At 40.5% G+C, this 23,668-nt stretch overlaps 1 protein-coding gene across 1 annotated transcript; it reads right to left on the reverse strand.

Annotated features, from left to right (window-relative positions):
- Nucleotides 1-4,886: 4,886 nt before the first annotated feature.
- On the reverse strand, nt 4,887-7,876 carry LOC112582222. The gene is made up of 2 exons (XM_025276597.2): nt 7,653-7,876; nt 4,887-7,529 (listed from the first exon to the last, which is right to left on the reverse strand). The coding sequence occupies exon 2, from the start codon at nt 7,468-7,470 to the stop codon at nt 6,151-6,153; it is 1,320 nt and encodes a 439-aa protein (XP_025132382.2). The 5' UTR covers nt 7,471-7,529; nt 7,653-7,876; the 3' UTR covers nt 4,887-6,150.
- Between the last annotated feature and the right edge of the window lie 15,792 nt (nt 7,877-23,668).

Here is a 23,668-nt window from a genome sequence, read left to right on the forward strand (position 1 = left end):
ATGGCATCACTGACTCGATGGACATGAGTCTGAGTGAACTCCGGGAGTTGGTGATGGACAGGGAGGCCTGGCATGCTGCGATTCATGGGGTCGCAAAGAGTCAGACATGACTGAGTGACTGATCTGATCTGATCTGATCTGATAGACTTACAAGAAGTTGCGAAAATAGAACAGAGGGGTTCAATATACCTTTCACTCAATCTTTCTTAGGTAACTATAGTAAAGACTCAAAACCAGAAAATTATTGCTACAATGTTTGTGTGTTTTAGTTCTATGCCATTTTAGCACATGCATACACAGATTCATGCAACTATCACAGAAATCAAGATACAGAACCATTCCGTGACCACTAAAGGCTCTCTTGTGTGACACTTTTATAGTCATACCCATCCCCTCCTCCTGATTTTCTAACTTTTGATTTTGAAATAATGATAGACTCATAAGAAGCTGCAAAAAGAGTGCCAAGAGGTCACTAATACCCATCACCCTGATTCCCGCCCCACCCCATGGTGACATCTTATATAATTATAACATATTATGAAAACCAGACTCATTATAATTAATTAGATTGTAGATGTCGCTCAGATTTCAGTACTAAAAAACTAAATTATATAACAGTACAATGAATGTCTCATACCCAAGGCTTCCAATTCAAGTGTCTGCCTGCAGTTCAAGTCACTCTGTGATCAGGCTCCATCCCACTCAAGCGGCCACAGCTCCCATTGCTTGTTAAGCAACACATCTTTTTCTGTGAGCTGACTGTGCCCCCTCGGGGGGGCATATTCATCACTATCTTTAGGCCTCTGCTGCAGCAATTTTCCTCTCACTCTCCCCTTTCCAGATTGTCCCCCTTCATCTAAACCTGGCTCATATCTTGCCTTTTCTAGAAAACTTTCCTGAGCTACTCCAGTCCTCTTTGAGTTTTCCTTATTCTGAGCTCAGTATGACCAGAAATTACTTTCAGCATAGTTAGCATAATTTAGCATGTGAGTTTTTTTTTTTACCATCTTGCATTATTTTTAAACAATTTGTTAAAAGGCACATGTCATAAAATCTACAATATTAGCAATTTTAGGTGCACAGTTCTGTATTCTTAAGTGCACTCCTGTTGTTCTGCAACCATCACCACTGTCTAGTTTCAGAACTTTTACATAATCTCAGACTGAAACTCTGTACCCTCATTCCATGCCCCTAGTCCTTGGTAGCCATTATTTTACTTTCTGTCTCTATGAATTTAGCTAGTCTAGGTAGCTCAAATAAGTGGAATCATACATTTGTCCTTGTGTTGCATTATTTTAAAAATTATTTCAAGATTTTTGCTAGATTGGAAACTCTTCAAGGATCCAGTATCCTGCTTAAATAAGAAACAGGTAGGTAGATAGGTCGATGATAGATAGATAGATATTCTCACAGTATGCAGCATAATTGTGGGTGGTTAACAGATGTAGATTTTTCTCACCTTGTCAGGAAACCAAACCTTTCATTTTGTTTTTTTTTTTTTCCCCCAAACAGGAATATCTTATAAGACATCTCCCAGACCTTTTATTTTGGCTTTCACAACTTTGGGTTAAAAACTTGTTCTGGGGTTGGCCCTGAATGTGGCTAAACTCAATGGGTTTTGGCTGTGCCCACTGTGATAAGGGTGCATATGCTGCAAAAGTCACTTTCCTTTTGGCCCATCTTCAGAGGTAAATGTTGAGCTCATTGAGGGCAGAAACAATATTTGAAGTTTCTTTGACGCACCCATGGCAGTGTCAAAAAGGCAGTTAAATAATGTTGTCAGGATGGGCAGGGGGTGAGGGCTGTGGGAAGGTGTAACGTGGTTGCCAAGGAATCTAGTTTGATAACCAAATGAAGATGAAGAGCTTGGCACCAGCTTGTAGGGAAAACCAAAGCCCGCAGGGCAAAATACTTCAGCTCTTGGTTTCCTCATTGGGTAAGAATGAATAATATTAGTAGCCAACATGAATTGAGTACTTAAATACATGCCAGGCATTACTCTAGGTACTTGACATGTATAAACACTCTCTATCCTCCCAACCATCTAAAGAGGTAGGTACTATTATTATTAATTTCATTTTCAGTTGAAGAAATTGAGGCATAGAGGGTTTAGCAATTTACCCAAGTTAGTAAGAAGAGTCAGGGTTTGAATTCAGATGATCAGACTCCAGAGCTCACACTGCTGGAGTCATGTGTGGAATCGAAGAATACCAGGGTCTTAAGGGACAGAAGCGCTTCTGGCTGGTGAGCTGAGGTGGTTAGAGCTCCAGGCCAGGGGAGGGCACTTTGTGGCTCAATTAGCTTTACTCCCTTCCAAGGCCCATCCCTGGCTGGAAAATGGCTGCCTTTGGTCACAAGGAGTAAGAGACTAAAAGACTGAGTGCAGCCTCACCTCTACTGGTAAAACAACTCCAAGTCCAGTATCCCACATCTCCTAGATTGACAGGTGAATTTTTTACCACTGAGCCACCAGGGAAGCCCCTATAACGCACATCCACCACAAATGGGTCATTGACGTGTTCATGTACTATGGATAGTATATTTTGATATTGAGGACCACTGTGAACCTCTTGGAAGCTAAGGCCTATACAAACTCTGGGTACCGTAGGATTGTTATTTAAGGGAGGGTCCAGGAAAGAGCTATTGTGTTTCTCAGGGCTCCTCCACCCCCACCCCAGGGAGCCCATTTATTTTACTAGTAGGAAATGAATAATGTTCAGCGATTTCTTTACCTAGTTGTGGAATTAAAGTATGGTCCCTTGTGCACCTGACCCACTTGATGTATACAAGAAATGATCCCCCCCCTCCCCAAAAGTGGCTGACTGAGTTTTAGAACACTATATATCCTGCATGAATACTTCTTACTACAAAACTTCACTGAGCCCTTGAAGCAACAGAGTAAGCAGCTTTGGCTCAGGTGAAAAGAAAGCCTCAAATGAAACAATGAAAATGCATCAGTGAGCTGAGGGGAAGGCCCAGTGGAGCCCTGTTCTGAAATGGGAGCAGGGAATGTGTTCCAGGGGAGAAAGGCCAGGCATAGGTGAAAATTTGCAAAAAGCCTGCAGGTAAGGATATTCATGGCATATTTGGGGGACACTCATGTGACCAGCATGGTTGAAATAGATGGTTCCTATGGGGAGCAGCAGTAGACAGGGCTAGAAATGTTAAATACTCTTAGGGAAGACAGGCAGGCAGAAGGATTTAGATTTGAAATAGACAGAAATAATGTGTTGGAGGTAGGAAGGAGGTTCAAGAGGGAGGGGACATATGTATATCTAGGGCTAATTCATGTTGATGTATGGCAGAAACCAACACACTGTTGTAAAGCAATTATCCTTCAATTAAAAAAATTAAAAAGAAATAATGTGTTGGGACTAGAAAGTTCAGGGTCAAAGACTTATCCTATGATGAGTGATTCCATCATGTTGCCTTTGTCAAAGGGGAACAGTCCTCCTGGCTCCCACCTCTTTTAAGTACAAGAGGTGGCAACAGTAGAATAAAGCAAGGACAACCACAAGGCTAATTGTGTTTCTCGATTCCCTCCACCACACTGTGCCAGACTCTTGTCAGTTGCCTGCTGTTGTACTTGAAGTTTCCCAAGATTAACATGACCCAGCAAATACATTAGGCAAACTCAGCCTTTATTCACAGTTACAGGCTTTTGCCTCAAATTCATTTTTATTCTCTTACCCAGGTGAGCTGAGCTGGACAACAAATAAACCTCAGAGCCCTCTTACCCTCTTTTACAGTTTCAAACTTGAACCAGACCAAGAACTGGGCAACCAGTCTCTCAATTCCTTTTCCTTGCTCCTCCCCTTGTTCTGCTTAGCTTTCCTGCACTGAATTTTCTACTAATGTAGGAGATGGTGGGCGGGAAAACTTACCTGGGAGAAAGCATGGAGCCCTTTGGTCTTGCCCTTCCAAAGCCCCGCTCCACTGGCATTCTTTCATTCCCTATATTCTGATCTTGATGTATATCAGCGAGCCCACCCCTGAGATTACAGTGAGAGGTAATAAGACTATGTGGCCACTTGTCCAACACCCATACCTCCAGTCCCTTTTCTGGTTAAGGCCATGGGTTTTACAGCAAGGCACATGACCAGCTGAGGGTACTACTGTCCTCTTCAAGGGGGATCAGAGTGTAGCTGGACCTCAAGACAGGAAGATGCACGGGCATCAGAAAGCTTCCAAACCCCTGCTAAGAGCATTGGGGACACATAAAAGGGGCACTTGATCCCACCTCCCGAGTCTTCCTTGAATACCTACCCCTTCAGTGTTGTCAGGGGAATGATCAGGATATCATTTTAACTAAATTGATCCCCAAAGCCAGGCTATACAGAAGGCTAAAACAAGTTTACTTTTTAATCTCACCCTATACCAAGCTACATTGTCCAGCTAAGCTTCCGGATAAGTTCTCAACAAATGTGACAGATGGCAGCAATAATATAGCCAGAGCAGCACAGCGCCTGCCAATTTAGGCAATGGCTGATTACAGCAGAAGAGTAAGCACCCCTTCTTGTTCCCACAGGTTGTTCGAGAAATATAGAAGTTCCCCCCGCCACCACCTCGCACAGTGTAGCTGTCTCTGCTCTATTCAACCCCAGTCCAAGGCACCTGAATCTCTTCCAGAGCTTCAGGCTCGGGAGTGTTCACTGGGGAAGGTCTGGTCCCCTCATGTCAGGTGACTCCCCTCTAACAAGTTCACTGTGGAGAAGTCTTCTTCTTCCCCTCATTAATTTTTTTTTTTTGATCATTTGCTGATGACATGGTAATGTAGAAACTTGGGAGTTATGGAAAAGAATGAAGAAACAGAAAAACATCCTCACGCATGATCCCCCTCATCCAGAAATAACCAATATTAACAAGGTAGTGTATTTCTTTTCCAGAGTTTATTGCAGCAATTTTTCTTGACATGGTTGAAATCCTACCACTTCAAAATCATAGCTACTATTTTATCACTTGTTTCCTTCTTAAACAGCATGTCCATGGCTTTAAGAATTGTTGTTACCATGATTTTTTAAGTGCAGGAATCATCTTCTGTCTTACGTTTACATTGCTGTTTGTATAACTTGTAAGACACATAATTAAAGGCCAGGCCCTGCTAATGCCAGGCCCTTCCATGAAATTTAATGCTGCAAGATAAAGTAATAATAGCTGATGTCGTTTGGCGGCTTATTATTTGCAAAGTACTCTTCTAAAGGCTTCACATGTATTAACTCATTTAATCCTCATGCAATTCTACAAGGCAGGGGTTATTATTATTGCCAGGTGATAGAAGCAGAACCTGGGAGCCAGAAGACAGGAGTGAGTTGCTCAGAGGAACACAGAGGGTGAGTGTCAAAGCTGGGGTTTGAACCCAGGCATTGTGACTCTAGAGTCTGCACTCTCAGTGCTTATAAACCAGCCAGTCCAGGAGCTCCCTGCAATCATGAAGGCAATTTACAATCTAATATGCAACATGCAGTAACATTTCCCAGTCAAGAGTAGTGTTCTTAGGATACAATACACATTCTGTCCTTGGTTTACACTCTAGACTCATAACACCATTTCCCAGCCATAAGCAACAGACCTCTCCCAAGGATGTGAAAAATCTTACAGGAAAAAGGATAGACAGCATAAGGACTTTTGCTTTTCTAAAACATTAGCCTGTATGTGCCAACCATATAGCATCTACTACCTGTAAACTTAAAACTTATTTAGGCGAGCAATCTCCCATCAAGAGATGGATTGCGATGATACAGTATAACAGGATAAGATAGACCATTTGTGTAGTGAGCCTCTCTTTCTTCAGAGTAGCATTTTAAACCCATCTTTCTCCTGAGCAGAGACAGATGGTCACACTTCCAAGGCCCAGAGTCTTCTTATTTTCTTTCTTTTCTCTCCTGCATCTTAGAAATCTTCCCATTTCCCCATCCAGGGAATCTGATATTCAGCCCTCTCCCTCCATTGTCCCTGCCTCCCCATCACTGAAGAACTCCTGTGGGTGTGGGTTTTGGTCAGGGTCAAAGTTTCTATCCTCTCTTGAGAGCAGAGCTCCCCACATTAACCGTCAACTTGCCTAGCAAAATTCATCACCACGCACTCCCACAAATCTTTATCCCCTGGGCATCTCTCTGTATTTCTCCAATCCTGGGAAGGTTCCAGAGAAATCTATGTACTGCTCTGCACTTGGCTCTCCTCTCCCTGCTGGGGCCCCCTCTTGCTTTGACTCAGCCTGGAAAATCGGTCTTCCAGAGCAGAAGTCCCCTCAAATGAATCCTGCCCCAGAGCTTTGGCTGCGAAGGAGGCATCTGCCTGGACCCTCACAGGGCAAGGAAGAATGGACTTTGCTTCTTCCTTACCATTCCCCACTTGAGGCCAGCCTTTCTGGCCCATATTCATCCTTACGCTTGCCATGGAAGACTCACCCTGCAAGAGAGTCTGAACCCCATCTTTGGCTCTGAATGAGGTCCCAGCTTGGACTGTCAGAGGCCGAGAAGGAGACAAGACGCTTTGGTCTTTTCTATCCCTCTTCGTACACCCACTTTTCTCCCCTACATTCAACCCATCTTTAGCAAAGGAAACCTCCTCCAGTGGGCCATGGCGCGATGCCACATCTGAGCATGGGCTGCCAGCCTGAGCACTCTGATAAGAAGTAACCAGTGACATTTTATCTTTCTCCTCCTTTCGATCCCTGCTTCGAAGCCCGGTGTTGACTCCATCATCAGCAACTGCTGAAGCCCCAGCAGGAGCTGTGGGTAACGGAGCTGTGGGTAATGGACCTGGGTCCGTGTAAGATGCCCAAGCCTGTACCGTAAGAGGCCAGGGGCTACACATGATCTTCTTTTTATTTCTCCCTTTATGGCTGTTTTCCTGCCCTACTTTTATCTCCTGGTTGTCCACCAGAGAGTTCCACTCAGCATAGGACTGAGTTGGACTTGCTGCTGGCAACAGGGCACCAGCCAGTGCCATCCGAGACTGACTGAGAATGGATGCCTTTTTACCCTCACCATTCTCCCTTTGCTCCCAGGTTTCACCCTCCACACTGACATCCTCTAACAGAGGCCCCAGGACAGGAGCGTGACCCAGAACTGGGGCTGCCGAAGATGCTCGAGTCCGCAGCGTCAGAGGACAAGGAAGATACACCATCTTTCTTTCCTTCCTATTCCTCCTTTTACGGCTGTTTTTCTTCCCTGTGCATCCCCTGATGTTAGCCCTCTGCCCTATAGCGTGATCGGGAGCTGCCTGTGGTCGTGGGGCCTCAGCTTCCATATCCTGACACAGACTGAGGTTGGACATTTTTTCCACCTCATCACCCTCTCTTGGACCCATGCTTTCCTGCCCCACATTTCCCCCACTACTTGCATCAAGATTAGCATCTTCGAGTACGGTTTGAATGGCAGGCGGGGCTCCCTTGTAGGCGGCAGCTGAGTCTGTGTCCTTTGCCTGGGTCGTCAGAGCCTCCATGTGAGCTAAAATGTCTTTTTCCATGTTTCTTTCCCCCTCCAACTTTGCCTTGCTTTTGTTTCTGGATCAATGAAAGTGTTGATCTGGAACAGAGAGAAAAGAAGTCATCCAAGAGGGAAATGAGATTTACAATCAAGGCTAGCAAAATGGCCCTTCTGGAAGGAGAGTATCAAGCAACAGGTCTGGGGGACTTAAATCAACCATACCTGAAACCATTTAGAAGCAGAGCTGGTTATGGAGGTGGTGAACAAAATAAGGGTGTCAGACACCTCGTTGGCAGCTGGCTCACTGATCGGTGCTAGTCCACTACAACCTCCCACAAAGGGCTCACTCCTGCTATCTATTGGCGACCCTGGACACCCTCAAAATCCTGATGGCTGGTATTTTCAACCTTCATCAGTCATCACTGTCTTCTTTGAAAGTAGAGGAAAACACTGGAAAGACATAAACAACAACATAAAAATATTTCCATTTGCATCTAAGGGGAATAGAGACATTGGTTAAAGATCAGGTATAGATCTTAGCATTGTTACCTTTTGATGCTTCAGATAGCCTTAGGAGACCAAATTGTAGCAGAGAAAGCTGGAGTTGAGCCTATAAAGTCAGAGAAAGAAAGCATTATCAAAATGAGCCTGACTAGATGCCCCTGGGTACGACTTTGAGCAGACTCTTACCTGGCTGTCCCAGAAATGATCTGTTGCAGTTTCCCACACAGAAGAATTGGTGTACGCACCAAGGACCCAGGGAGTCTACATAATCCAGTGATGCTCGTTTGATAAAGAAGAGATTCTGGTTTGATAGAAAACAACAAAATTCTGTAAATAAATTATGCTTAAGTTAAAAAAATAAAATTTTTTAAAAAAGAAGAGATTCTGTTCAGTTCAGTATGATACTAGCCTTTAGCCAAGTTGAAAATCCAGGTCTGGGTCTTGCACTAGCCCATGTAATCCATTCATCACGTATTATAGGTGAGCATAACTGTAGAGCCAGTTGCTAGTTCTCAAAGAAGTCCCGCTGCAAATTCCAGTCCCTTTTCAACCCTTCTATTGTACTATATATATGTACAAGGTAATCTTGGAATGGGCTCACTAGTTACATAATATCCTTTCTATCTGAGCAAATACTTTTAGTTGAAGTTTTGATCAAAAAGGAGAAAAGAAGAATACATCAAGTAGGAATCAAACTCCCTTTCTCTAGTTATGACTGACACAGAGAACTCAATGAGGCCCCTTTGTTTTACTTTGATAAGAAAGTGTTACCACACAACGGAGGAAAGCAAGGCCTGGCATTGACGTACTGGGCTTAGAAATGGAAAACTTGTTTTAGTTTTTTCTCTTGAATGTGTTTCTATCTAGAACGAGCGTTGTGGCAGTATCCGTGTGACTGTGATATCCCTGATGGAGCTGGGGAAGGGCTTACTGAACCTTCTCTCGGGTGCCACAAAAGGCCTAGAACTCTTCTTGTGCAATATTCTCAGCCAGTCCTCACTGAAGTGCTCCCAATGTAAGATTATGGAAAGAGGAATCACACAAGAAAAACTACATACACTGATTATCTAGCATGGTTTCCACTTTTTAAACATCTTTTCTGATGCAATGGTTGCATATTTCACTGCTCGGTACATAGGGTAAAGTAGTAACCGTGCTAAAGCTAGCCTACCTCATGACAAAGGCAGAGGTTATCACTAGATAAAAGCCAGCTGGCTGGCTGCCAAGAGGCCACAATAGGTGAAATTTACCTTGTAAATTTGTAAATTTGGTAGAGTCCAAGGTTGGGTCCCCCTACTGAGAGAGGGTCTGTAGTCCAGGGGCAGATGTACATTAACCAAGCACACAGAGTCAGGTCTCTGTTTTCTCTATCCACAGCTGCATCCATGTTCCTAACCATATGTGTATCTATGTGAAATACTCTGTCCCCTGGACACCACTTGGAGGATGGCTGCCTGCTTTGGGCTCAGTAGATTTCCCTCCAGTCTGTTGACCCTTTTGCTCATATAGATTTATTCATTCATTCAACAAATATTTACTGAAACTGCCATGTGCCCAGCATGAGGCTGGGTGCAGGGGCATATATACTTGAGTTTCAGGTTACTTATTTACAGTCATTTTCCATTTTGGTCTCTTGGAGGCGACTGCCTTGATTGGAGTTCTGCATGTTTCCAACCTCAAGTCACACACATACAGACACTTTATTGGTTGACTCTCAGAGATAGATAATGGCATTCCTTGCATGAAGATTCTGTTAGCTTAATTATCAGAAGCCCACCTATTTATTTACTCTTTCTCCAGGTTATTGGGGCGTCCCTGATAGCTCAGTTGGTAAAGAATCCACCTGCAATGCAGGAGACCCCAGTTTGATTCCTGGGTTGGGAAGATCTATTGGAGAAGGGATAGGCTACCCACTCCAATACACTTGGATTTCCCTTGTGGCTCAACTGGTAAAGAATCTGCCTGCAATGTGGGAGACCCAGATTCAATCCCTGGGTTGGGAAGATCCCCTGGAGAAGGGAAAGACTACCCACTCCAGTATTCTGGCCTGGAGAATTCCATGGACTATATAGTCCATGAGGTTGCAAAGAGTTGGACACGACTGAGTGACTTTCACTTTCCAGGTTATTGAGTTCTCCACACTCTTAGCTCACCCTCCCCTCAGTGGCATAACCTCTCTGGCTTTTGGAGAGGAAGCAAGTAACTCCTGATTCCAGTATCATCCTTCTGCTTTATATGACCACCGGTTCCTTTCCAACTTTTCAGTTATGGGGTAACCACTGTTTGATGCCTATTTATTTGCATGCTATGTGAAAATCCATTTTACATGTGTTATGTTACAGGAGCTGTCTGGTGTCCCTCCTTTGGTAGGCAGGAACCTATCATTTTAGGCCTAACAGGCAGGGTCCTATGAGACGTGATGATTTGAAATCATGTCCTAAGGGGATTGGCCCCCAGGAAAAACAGCCTATATCATTCGGGATTCTTTCACTGCAAGTGACAAAAAAAAAAAAAGACCCAAACTTGCTTAAGCCAAACAGGTAATTTATAGCTTACCATAAGCTTAATAAGTTCAGGTATAGAGCCAACTTCATACATGGCTTAGTTCACAGGCGGATTACTTCACCAAGACCATCAGAGATACTTCCTCTGGGTTGGTTTCTATTTTCAGGCTCTTCCTAGAGAAGAAGGTACCCCTGGTACCTTCAGTCTCACAATGCCTAATCCAGCAGTGGAGTTCCCTTTCCTGGTAGAGCAACGGAAGTCCCTAAGTTGAGTTTTACTAATTGGCCTGACATGGGTCGTGTGTCCATCGCTGAACCAATCATGTGTGGAATGTTGCAGTACTGGGTCTCTTCAGATTCAAGAGGGAAGTTGGAAAGTAAGAATGAAAGTACACAATCAGACATAATTGAGAAGACAGGGAAAGTGAGGAATGGGCAATGGGGAAGTGAAAAAAATCCCAAATCTTAGACATTGTCTTTTTTTTTTTTTTTTTTAATAACTAGCTTTATTGAGATTCACCCTTTATTGAGGGTGAAAAATTCCCTGTAAAATTCACCCTTTTAAAATTTTGTATTGGAGTATAGTTGATTTACAATGTTGTGTTAGCGTGGTGTACAGCAAAGTGAATCAGTTATACATATACATATACCCACTCTTTGTTAGATTCTTTCCCTATATAGGGGCTTCCCTTGTGGCTCAGCTGGTAAAGAATCCGCCTGCAATGCGGGAGACCTGGGTTCAATCCCTGAGTTGGGAAGATCCCCCAGAGAAAGAAAAGGCTACCCACTCCAGTATTCTGGCCTGGAGAATTCCATGGACTGTATAGTCCATGGGGTCACAAAGACTCGGACACAGCTGAGAGACTTGCACACTTCACTTTCCCTTATAGGCCATTACAGAGTATTGAATAGAGTCCCTTGTCCTATATAGTAGGTTCTTATCAGTTGTCTATTTTGTATATAGTAGTATGTATATGTCAATCTTTTAATTTATCCCTCCCCAACCCCTGTTCTCCCCACAGGTAATTGTAAGTTTGTTTTCTACATCTGTGACTCTATTTCTGCTTTGCAGATAAGTTCATTTGTATACTTTTTTAAAATTAAAATTAACCTTTTAAAGTGGTTTTTAGTATATTCACAGAGTTGTGCATTGCTCACCTCCACCTAATACCAGACATTTTCATTAATCCGCCACCCCCTCCCCCAAAACTCTATGTCCATTAGCAGTCATTCCCCTTGTCTCCACTTCCCTCAGCCTTTGGCAACCACTAACATCTTGTGGGGTTGCACAGAGTCGGACACGACTGACGCGACTTAGCAGAAGCAGAATACCTTTTCTGTTTCTACAGAAACCTATTTGCCTATTCTGGACACTTCATATAAACAGAATTATATAACCACATATAATCATAGAAAATATGACATGATATATCTGGCTTCTTTCACATAGCATACCTTGTTTAAGATTCATCTATGTTGTAGCATGTAGCAGTACTTCATTCCTCTTATGGCCAGTTAATATTCCATTATATGGATATAACACATTTGTTTATCCACTCACCAGATGATGGACATTTGGGTCATTTTACTTTTTTGGTTATTATGAATAATGCTACTAGAAATATTTATGTACAGGTTTGGGGTAAGCTTATTTTTTCAAATTTCTTGAGTATATACTTCATAGTAGAATTGTTGGTTTATATGGTAACTTTACATTTAACCAGTTGATTAACTGCCAGACTGTGTTCCACAGGGGTGGTATCATTTTGCATTTCCACCAGCAATGCATAAGGGCTTCAATTTCTCCATATCTTTGCCAACATTTATTACTGTCTTTTTGATTAATGCCACTTCATGAGTGGAAAGTGGCATGTCATTGTGGTTTTGATTTTCATTTCTTTATTATTTTTTAATATAAATGTATTTATTTTAATTGGAGGCTAGTTACTTTACAATATTGTATTGGTTTTGCCATACATTGACATGAATCCGCCACAGGTGTACACGTGTTCTCCATCCTGAACCCCTCTCCTACCTCCCTCCCCATCCCATCCCTCTGGTTCATCCATTTCTTTAATGGCTAATGATGTTATGCATCTTTTCCTGTGTGTGTGTGTGTGTGTTTTTTGGTCATTTCCATGTTTCATTAGAAGAAATGTCTAGTCAAGTCTTTTGCCAATTTTTAGACTGGGTTATTTATCCTTTTGTTATTGAATTGTAGAAATTCACTGTATATTTTGAATCTAAGTCATTTATGAGACATGTAACTTGCAAATATTTTCTCCCAATCTGTGGGCTATCTTTTCATTTAACAGTACCTTTTGAAGCATATTTTAAATTTTAATCAAATCTCATTTTGTCCTTTTATTTTTTGGTTTGGGCTTTAGTTGCCATATCTAAGGAATGATTGCTTAATTCAAGGTAAAAAAGACTTACCCCTGTGTTTTCTTCTAAGTGCCTATAGTCTTTGGTCTTATATTTAGGTTTTTCCATTTTGAGTTGATGATTGTATATAGTGTGAGGTCGAGGGGGGCGTCCACCTTCATTCTTTTGCATGTGGATATTGCACTGTCCCAGCACCATTCACTGAAAAGACCATTCTCTCAGCATCAAATTGTCTTGTCACCCCACGTTGGCTTTTTAAAGTAATTATCATTTTGATCTAAAGGGCTGAAAAATATCTATAAAGCCATGTGACAACTTTTAAAACAGACATAATGTGCTTCACATATTCCCTTCAAAATTGTCATTTGGGGAGTAACACTGAGATATGGAAAATATAGGTGAAAAATCAAAGTGACTAGCAAACTGACCTTAAATGATATTTCCAAAAACAGGGCTGTAGGCAGCAAGAGCTTCAATCAGATCAGATCAGATCAGTCGCTCAGTCGTGTCCGACTCTTTGCGACCCCGTGAGGCGCAGCACGCCAGGCCTCCCTGTCCAACCCCAACTCCCGGAGTTCACTGAGACTCACGTCCATCGAGTCAGTGATGCCATCCAGCCATCTCATCCTCTGTCGTCCCCTTCTCCTCCTGCCCCCAATCCCTCCCAGCATCAGAGTCTTTTCCAATGAGTCAACTCTTCGCATGAGGTGGCCAAAGAGCTTCAATAGAATGAGCATATAATCCTCCAAGATGACTGCTTTAAAGAAAGCACTGACTTAGAAGCAGTTCTCAAAAGCAAAGTTGCTAATTTGAGACAATATGCCCTAACATTTAAGAGTATGGCCTTTAGATTCAGACAACCTTGTGTTTGAATCCAGATTTTACCTCTTACTTAAACTGTGGAAATTACTTAGCTTTCTGATTTTCACTCTCCTCATCTGCAGCATTGGATAGTAACAGTACCTATAAATATTGTTTTGGTGTAATTTCAAACTTACAGTTGTTTATATCTTACCCAATCTACTTCATTTATTTTATTATTCTGTGTGTGTTATCGAAATCAAGAAATTTAAAATTGATACAATATTGTTATCCATAGTACATATTCAAATTTGTCACTTTTATGAATATTGTCCTTTCTAGCTACTTTTCCCAATTCAGGGTCCAAAACAGGATCACACACTAAATTCAGTTGTCATGTTTTGTTAATCTCCTTTAATCTGTAATAGTTCCTCAGTTTTTATTTGTGTTTCATGACCTTGACACATTTGAAAAGTACAGGCTGGTTGTTTTGTGGAATGTCTCTCAACTTGTTCTGTCATTTTATCATTAAGATTATGTGTTTTGGACAAAAATACCACTGACTTGTACCGCTGAAGTCATGTCATGTCCTCCGTGCATCATATTAGCAGGCATGTGATATCAGATTGTCTCCATATTGTAGTGTTAATTTTGATCACTTGATGAAGGTCATGTCCATCAGGTTTCTCCACTCTAACATTAATATTGTCCCTTAGTAACTAACAAGTCATTTATAGGGAGCTATCAATTGGTTTTCCCAGGATCAAATGAGATAATACATATCAAGTATTGGGCACAATGTCTGGCATATTGTAAATGGACAAAACACGTTAGGCATCATCTTTGTTATTATTCATAGTGTTACCATAGTTATTGTGAATTAAAAATAGTTTAACACCTGGACCTAGTATTCTACATCTCATGTGATACAAAAGGAGAAGTTGGGAATGTAGAACAATATAAGTTAAGAAACTATAGAGTTCATGTACTTGGTGGTATGGTAGACTGGATAACCTCTGTGACTATTCAGCCTTGGGATCCTAGGCTTTTTATGTTTTTGAACCACTGGTTGATTACAAGACCCCAGAGAAGGCTGCTGATGCAATTTCATTAAATTTACACCCTGACTTCAGGTCGTCTTTACTTCTCACTATACTGTATTCCTAGAAATCACATCATTGAAGGATCATTAAGAGCAACATCATAGTTAGATGATAGATTCCTGATTAAGCTTGAGCTAAATCATAGCTAAGGTAGGCAAAGCAAATATGGAACAATCATAAATTTAGTCATAACTGTTTTATGTAAAAACAGTTTTAAAAAATTGAAGCTATGCCCACGTAGGAACAGACGAAACAGTATAGAAGATCTTATGATGAGAAGCAGCAGTCTCTGGCTCCTTGTCTTCCCATTTCAGCTCCATATACCAAAGACAACCTCTTAACTGCCTTAACCCTCAACCTCTTAACTCTATTGGTTACCATTTTTAGATGAGAGATTGCACACTGAAGGCCAGCAAGTCAGACCTGCCCAAAGATGCCTTTTGTTTACTTTCCATAGTGTTTTCTGTTCTCCTCTAAATGGTTGTTAACATTTTAAAATTGGAAGATTTCATCTAAAACCAATTTCCCAGCCTCTCTTAAGAAATTGGGACCTCTGAACTTGCATTGTGCAACCTAAGTTGAATAGCAGTTGCCCCCTCTCTTCAGGGTATACACTCGCTAGTTCATTGCAATCCCTATCTAATCAGCCTCACACCTTTGCTACTCACCTGGCCTTGGTAGGCATCTGAGTTTGCAACTTACAGTTTCTCTCTTTGTTACTCCAAATAAAGTTTTCCTATCAGCAGCCTGGGCACTACCTGGGAGCTTTTTAGAAATGTAGAATCTTGGAGCTCATCTCAGACCTGCTGAATCAGAACTTGCATTTTAAAGAGAACCATAAGTAATTTGTATACACATGAAAGTTTGAGAAGTCCTGGGATGTAGACTATGCTTATATTTAATTCAATTTCTTTTTTCTTTTTAAAAATTAATTCGTTTATTTATTTGACTGGATTGGGTCTTAGTTGCCTCATTCAGGATCTTTCATTGCACTGTGTGGGCTTTTCTAGTTGTGGTGTGTGGGTTTAGTTGCCCTGTGGTATGTGGAATCTTACTAATGGTTCCCCGACCTGGGATCAAACCCATGTTCCCTGCATTGGAAGGCGGATTCTTAACCAATGGACCACCAGGGAAGTCCTGTAACTCAATTTCTTGATATGTCAATTTTAGATGATCTCTAATTACATAGTACAAGAGATGAGGAAGTGGAATTACAAGCTCTTAGTTGATGTACATCTTTAGCTTTACTAGATATCACCAAATCAGGCTCCAAAGAAATTTTGCAGATTTTCGCTGTCAAGTATGAATTTCCATTTCCCAATATCCCCACTGACACTTGGTGCTGAGTTCTTAATTTTTAGTCAATCTGATGGATTTTAAATGATATCTAGTTGCTTTATTTTGCATTTCTCTGGTGACTAGTGAGGATGAGCATTTTTCACGTGTTGTCTATCTAGGTTTCCAGTTCTGTGAATCACCTGTTCATGTGTCTGTCCTTCCCTGCCCCTTTTGGGTTGTTTTCTTTTTTATTTATTGATGCATATTCTGGATTTGAATCCTTTTAGCTATATACATTGCAGTTATCTTCTTCAGTCTGTGCATTGTCTTTTTATATTTTGATGTATTTTGCTGTCTATAGTTTTACCATATAATTCATTAAAATATTAAGAATTTCCTTTTGGTTTGGTCTTCCTGTGTTTGGTTTAGGAAATCCTTTTCTATCTTGAGATCTAAAGAATATCCTCCTGTACATTCTACTAAAAGTTTTAAAGGTTTGTTTTTCAGATGCAGTTCTTCAATCCATCTGAAATTTGTTTTGTACGTGGTATGAGTTAGGGTTATTCTTGGCTCTTCTGTCATCCTATGTTGGGATTATTATTGTAACTGCACTGCATTTATTGATTCATTTGGGGGGGAATTGACATCTTTATAATAAGACTTCCCATTCATAAACATGATATATTTTTCCATTTATTCAAGTCTTCTTTTATGTACTTTGCTAATGTTTTATAATTTTCTCCATAAAAGGTCTTAACATCTTTTTTTCTTTTAATTTTTAATATATTATTGTTTTATTTCCACTTTGGTATGTTGACCTCATATCCAGCATCTGTCAAACTCTCTTTATAATTCTGTTTGTCTCTAGATATCTTGGATTTTCTATGTAGCCAATAATATTATCTGCAAACAACAGTTTTGTATCACCCTTTCTAAATCTTGATTTCTTAAAAATTCTTTATTTTTTCTTATTTTATTGTAATCACCTGAACGTCCACTACCATGTGGAATAGAAGCAATCCTAGCAGATATCCTTGTCTTGTTTTTTATTTTAGTGTGAAGGCCTCTAAAGTTTCAGCATTAAGTATAATATTATCTTTAGGTTTTGGATTGATATCCTGCATCAGGTTAACTTAAGGTTCACTTCCACACTTAGTGTACCAAAAGTTTTGTTTTGAAATTATGAATAGATATTGAATTTTATCAAATATTTTTTTCTACATGTATTGAAATGGTTTTATATCTCTCCTTTGTCCATTAATGTAGTGATTAAGTTGCTTGGTCTTTATGTTAAAATATTATTGCATTCTTGAAATGAATCCTACTTGCTCATGATTTTTTTCAATACTGTGCTGAAATAAACTTGCCAAAATATTGTTTTACACTTTTACATTTATACTTTGATGTTTGTTTTATAATTTTTCTTGTAGTGTTCTTACTTGGTTTTGGTGTCAAGGCTAATTGATTCATAGATCAGTTTTGCAAGCTTTCCATCATAAACAACTATGGTAAAATCCACACCTAAAATAATTGGGGCCTATGGTATATTTGGTAGGGAGTTTTTTAGCTGCTAAGTTATTGCAACTTCAAATTATTTAGTTGTTATTGGTTTATTTAAATGTCACTATTTGTTCTTAGGGCTTCCTGGGTGGCTCAGTAGTAAAGAATCTGCCTGCCAATGCAGGAGATGCAGGTTCAATCCCTGGGATGGGAAGATGCCCTAGAGAAGGAAACTGTAACTCACTCCAGTATTCTTGCCTCAGAAATCACATGGACAGAGGAGCCTGGTGGGCTACAGTCCATGGGGTCACAAAGAATTCAATATGACTGAAGCGACAGTACACACATACATATTTATTCCTTCATGCTCTTAAAATTGATGCAGTTTATGCATAGATACCTATTTCACTCTTTTTCACACAAAGAGCAAAGCAGCACTGAACAGCATTGAACTTTGCAGCATTAATATTTAAAGCCTGGATACAATGCAGCAATACCTTCAAATCTCTGAGAGAATATTATTTTCATCCTATAATTCTATATCCAGTGAGGTTAAAGTCACTTTCAGCCATGCAAGGATATAAAAGGACTTAAAAAGTCTGACTTCCATTCACTCTTGGATCTCCAGCAAAATGAGGTAACAAAACAAGAAAAGACATGGGGTCCAGTAAACAATGACAGCAACAAGGTAAGGTAGTGAGAGAAGTCACAGGATGACAATGTGCCCCAGAGGCCAAGGGAACAGTCAGTTCAGTTTAGAGTAGGCAAATAAGGAAAGAGCCAACTCTGAGAAGGAAGTTGTCAAAGAATGAAATGGAATTGTTAAATTATCTGATATACTTATGAGATCAGAAAAAAAGCTTCATAGACATCTGACTGATCTAATGAAGCATTTTGATAGGTAAATAGAGCCAAAGGAAATGGGAAAAAACGCTTTCCAAGATCTCTAAGAAAAACTGACAGGTATACAAGAGAGGGAAGCACAATCATAGGATCAACTTGCTTCAACAATACAAGATATTTTCATCATCATAATAATATAAATACTGACCACTGATTTAACAAAAATGAATTGGGAGAATGGGAGCTACACTCATGTATCAAAATAGAAATTCAATAGATAATGCAAAAAAGTGATGAGGAAATAACAATATAAGCTTACAGATTACATATAGAAATATGCAGGTAAATATAAGAAGAACCCAGTTAATAGTGTTGTGAGTGGTTATCCTTGAGAAGTGTGACTAGAGGATGAGGAGGAAAAGAGATCACCACTTTTCATTTTAAGCCTTTGAGTACTCTTTTCTTTTTAAGATTTGTTTGTTTATATAATTCAGTACTCAGGGATTACTGAGTATATAATTCAAGATTCAGGGATTCTTGTTTTACCTACCATTCTAATCTCTATTATGTATTTATTTTTAAATAAAACTTTTAGTGTTGAGATAATTTTAGACTCACATGAACTTCTAATAAATAATACACAGAGATCTCTTGTACTCTACCCAAGTTCCCTAAACGGTAACATTTTACAAAACCATAGCACTGTCACAAGCAGGATATCGACACGGATATAGTCAAGATATGAAACAGTTCCATTACCCTCACGTTGCCTTTTATAGCTACACTCACTTCCTTCCTGCCTCCCACCCACTCCTTAATCTCTGGCAACCACTAAACTATTCTCTATTTCTAGAGTTTTTGTCACTTCAAGAATGTTATATAAATAAAATCATACCTTTACATACCCAAAGGTATGTAACTTTTGGGATTAGCTTTTTTTCATTCAGAATCTCTGGAGATTCATTCAAGTTGTGTGTACTGATAGTTTCTTTTTATTCTGTCCATGGACTTCTCCAGGCAAGAACACTGGAGTGGGTTGCCATTCCCTTCTCCAGGGGATCTTCCCAACCCAGGGATCAAACCTGTGTCTCCTGCATCTCTTGCATTGCAGGTGCGTTCTTTACCAACTGAGCCACCAGGGAAGCCCATTCCTGAGTAGTATTCCACAATACGAATGTGCTACCAATTGTTTAACTATTCAACTGTTTGAAAGGCATTTGTATTGTTCCAGTTTTGACTCACTATAAATAAAACTTCTGCTGCTGCTACTGCTAAGTTGCTTCAGTTGTGTCCGACTCCGTGCGACCCCATAGACGGCAGCCCACCAGGCTCCCCCGTCCCTGGGATTCTCAGGCAAGAATACTGGAGTGGGTTGCCATTTCCTCCTCCAATGCATGAAAGTGAAAAGTGAAAGTGAAGTCGCCCAGTCGTGTCCGACTCCTCGAGACCCCATGGACTGCAGCCTATCAGGCTCCTCCGTCCATGGGATTTTTCCAGGCAAGAGTACATAACCATTCATCTACATGTTTTTGTGTGAACATAAGTCTTCATTTATCTGAAATAAATGCCAAGAGTATAACTGCTGGATCATACAGTAGTTGCACCTTTAGTTTTATCAGAAACTGCCAAACTCTTTTCCAGAGATTTTACTACTTGACATTCCCACCAACGTATGAGTGATCTCTACTTCCACACCCGCATTCGATGTTGTCACTATTTTTTTGTTTTAAACAATCTGATACATGTGTGGTGATGTCTTGTTCAGATTTTAAGTTACATTTCCCTATTTCTAATCTTTATATCCTCTTTGGTGAAATCTGCTAATGACTTTTGCCCAGTTTTGAATTGGATTTTTTGTTTTTTTTCTGTTTGGTTTTGAGAGTTCCTTCTGTTTCCTATATGCTAGGTCCTTGTCACGTATGAGGTTTGCATATATTTTCTCCTCAGTTCAATTCAGTTCAGTTCAGTTACTCAGTTGTGTCTAACTGCAACCCCATGGACTGCAGCACGCCAGGCCTCCCTGTCCATCACCAACTCCTGGAGCATGATCAAGTTCATGTCCATCAAGTCAGTGATGTCATCCAACCATCTCATCCTCTGTTGTCCCCTTCTCCTGCCTTCAATCTTTCCCAGCATCAGGGTCTTTTCCAATGAGTCTGTTCTTTGCATCAGATGCACTATTTTCTCCTATTCTAGGACCATTCTTTCATCCTCTCAACAGGGTCTTTTGTAGAGCAAAAGTTTTTAGTTTTGATGAGGCTCAACTTAATTTTCTTTTATGAATCATGCTTTTGGTGTCATGTCTAAGAACTTTTTGACTTGTCTTAGGTCCCAAAGATTTTCTCCTGTGTTTTTTCTTCTAGAAAAATATTTTAAATATAAGTCTGTGGCCCATTTTGAGTTAACTTTTGTGTAAGGTATGAAACTTAGTTTGAGGTTCATTCCTTTTTGGATGTTCAGTTTCTCCAGCACCAATTATTGAAAAAGCTATCTTTTCTCCATTGAATTGCTTTTGCACCTTTGTCAAAAATCAGTTGGGCATATATTGGGGTTCTCTATTTTGTTCTATTGATTTATGTGTCTACCCCTCACCATACAGTCTTTTTTAATGTTTGTTTATTTTTAATTGATGGAGATTGCTTTATAATATTTGTTTGATTTCTGTCATGCATCAACATGAATTAACCATAGGTGTACATATGTCCCCTCCCTCTACCATACAATGTTGATTATTGTAGTCTGATAGACTGAATAATGCCCTGCCACAGATGTCCAAGTCTCAACCCATGACTGTTACCTCACATGATAAAAGGGACTTTGCAGATATGATTAAATTAAAGGTCCTGAGATGGGGAGATTATTCTGGATAACTCAGGTGGGTGCAGTGTAATTTCAAAGGAGGAAGGAAGATCAGAGTCAGAGAGAAGGGATTTGATGATGGAAGCAGAAATGAGAGTAAGTGCCATTGTGAGGATGGAGTCAGCAGCCAAGGAATGTAGGCAAGGAAAAGGCAAGAAATCAGACTCTGCCCTGGAGGCTCCAAAAAGAATATAGCCTTGTTGACACTTTGACTTTAGCCCAAACTTGATTTAGGATTTCTAATCTTAAGAACTGTAAAATAGTAAATTGTTGTGGCTTTAGTCACTTAAGTCATGTAGACTCTTTTAAGATACCATGGACTATAGACAGCCAGGTTCCTCTGTCCATGGGATTTCCCAGGCAAGAATACTGCAGTGAGTTGCCGTTCCTTTCTCCAGGGGATCTTCCCAACCCAGGGCTTGAACCCATGTCTCTTGTGTCTCCTGTATTGGCAGGCAGATTCTTTACCACTGAGCCACCAGGAAAGTCCTCTTTTTAATCATGCTGCTGCTGCTAAGTCGCTTCAGTCATGTCTGACTCTGTGTGACCCCATAGACAGCAGCCCACCAGGCTCCGCCGCCCCTGGGATTCTCCAGGCAAGAACACTGGAGTGGGTTGCCATTTCCTTCTCCAATGCATGAAAGCAAAAAGTGAAAGTGAAGTCACTCAGTTGTGTCTGACCTTCAGCGACTCCATGGACTGCAGCCTTCCAGGCTCCTCCATCCATGGGATTTTCCAGGCAGGAGTACTGGAGTGGGGTGCCATTGCCTTCTCCGCTTTTTAATCATAGCTGCCTTAAAATCTTTGTCAGATAATTCTAACATTCTTTTCATCTCATTGTTGACATCTATTGATTATTTATTCCCGTTCAGTTTGGGATCATCATGGTTTTTGATATTATGAATAGTTTTAGAACAAAACTTGAGCATACTCATAGTATATTATGAGACACTACACCTCCTGTAAACTTTCTGTTTTTGCTGACTTTCTCTAAAAATCTTCTAACAGGGCAAGGATTAGGGCTCCTTATTAATTTCAGGTAGAAGTACATGTCCAGGTTGCCCACCTGGCCTCTGTTGACACCTGACCTGGGGGCTTGTTGTAATTGCCACATGAGGGTGGATATTCCCCCCACAATAGTTTCCACTGACTATTGGAGGTGGAGAAGGGATTATTACTGGCTAGCCAAGATGAAAGTCTGGATTCCCTACTTGGCTTTCTCTGACACCACTTAGGTTGGGATGTTGAGATACCTCAATGCAGCCTGGTGAGGAGGTAAGTCTAGGCTTACTGGTTGGCATTTGCTGGCATGAGCGGGAATGAGGGGCACAGTGTTTTCTGTGTTGTTTGAGTAGAGTGGTATTGCTTGAAAATTTTCTGCCTTGCTAGACTGCCCCTGTCCCAGTTCTTTGGCTAACTAGAGCAGACTTAACTGGTTAGACTTTTTTTTCTGCACCTGTTGGTAATTCTGTGTTACCAGCTTCTTTAACTCCGAGTCTAGAATGTCTGAAGCAAATGGAGAATCCAGCTAAATTAGTACTGTGTGATTCCTTGGGCCCTGAAGTTCGTAGCTGATCTATTTTCTTCTCCGGACCTTTCAGAGTCTTCTTACATTTGTTTTATATAGAATATTCAGGATTTTCAGTTGTACTTAGTGGGAGAAATAGGGGAAAATATATCTACATTTTCTGAGAGGAAGGCCCTTATTTTATTTCTATAACCATGCTCATGCTTATCTTGATGTATCTTTCTCTCTATATATATGTCTCTCTAAAGAAAGCCACCTAATGAAGTTGCAGCTAAAGTCTTCTTTCCTCCTTTTAGGAAGTAGAGATATCAGTAATCACTGCATTTACTTTAAAGCTGCGCTCAAATCACTAAAGCAGGTACTCAGTATATTTTTGTTGATGTTAATGGCATTCCTATCATTATACTTCTTTTCTAAGATACAATCCAACTAATATTTCTTCTCTACATTTTCTCTTACTACAAAATTTAGTTACTGGAGCAATAACCTAGATAGGGTTGCTAAGTGGTATCTGCAAAACTACTGGATACAATGGATAAGAATCTGAAACCCTAATTTTGAAAAGACATAGAACATCCACTGATAACAATTTCTAGCTTTTATTAGATTTTACTGCCTGTGTGTATACAGGTTTTGTGATAACATAATGATATGAACTATTTAATTGGAAAAAAGAGATAGTTCTATGCCTGACATTCTTAACCCAGACAACAAACTCAAATGCTGAAATGTTTTTGTCAAAACCAGATGCCTGGCAACCCTTGAACCTCACCCTACTGGAGCAGGGCAGGCAATCTGGGAAGTTTCCAGGAAGTTAAATTCAATAAGCATTTATTGCACAACAAGAGGACATCTGGACAAGTGTACAGCACACTGGTAAAGTCTAACACTAGGTAAACATTGCTGGCATCAGAGTGCTCCCCATAGGACTAT

The sequence above is a fragment of the Bubalus bubalis genome, chromosome X, assembly GCF_019923935.1.
Source record: "Bubalus bubalis isolate 160015118507 breed Murrah chromosome X, NDDB_SH_1, whole genome shotgun sequence".
Lineage (NCBI taxonomy): Eukaryota > Metazoa > Chordata > Mammalia > Artiodactyla > Bovidae > Bubalus > Bubalus bubalis.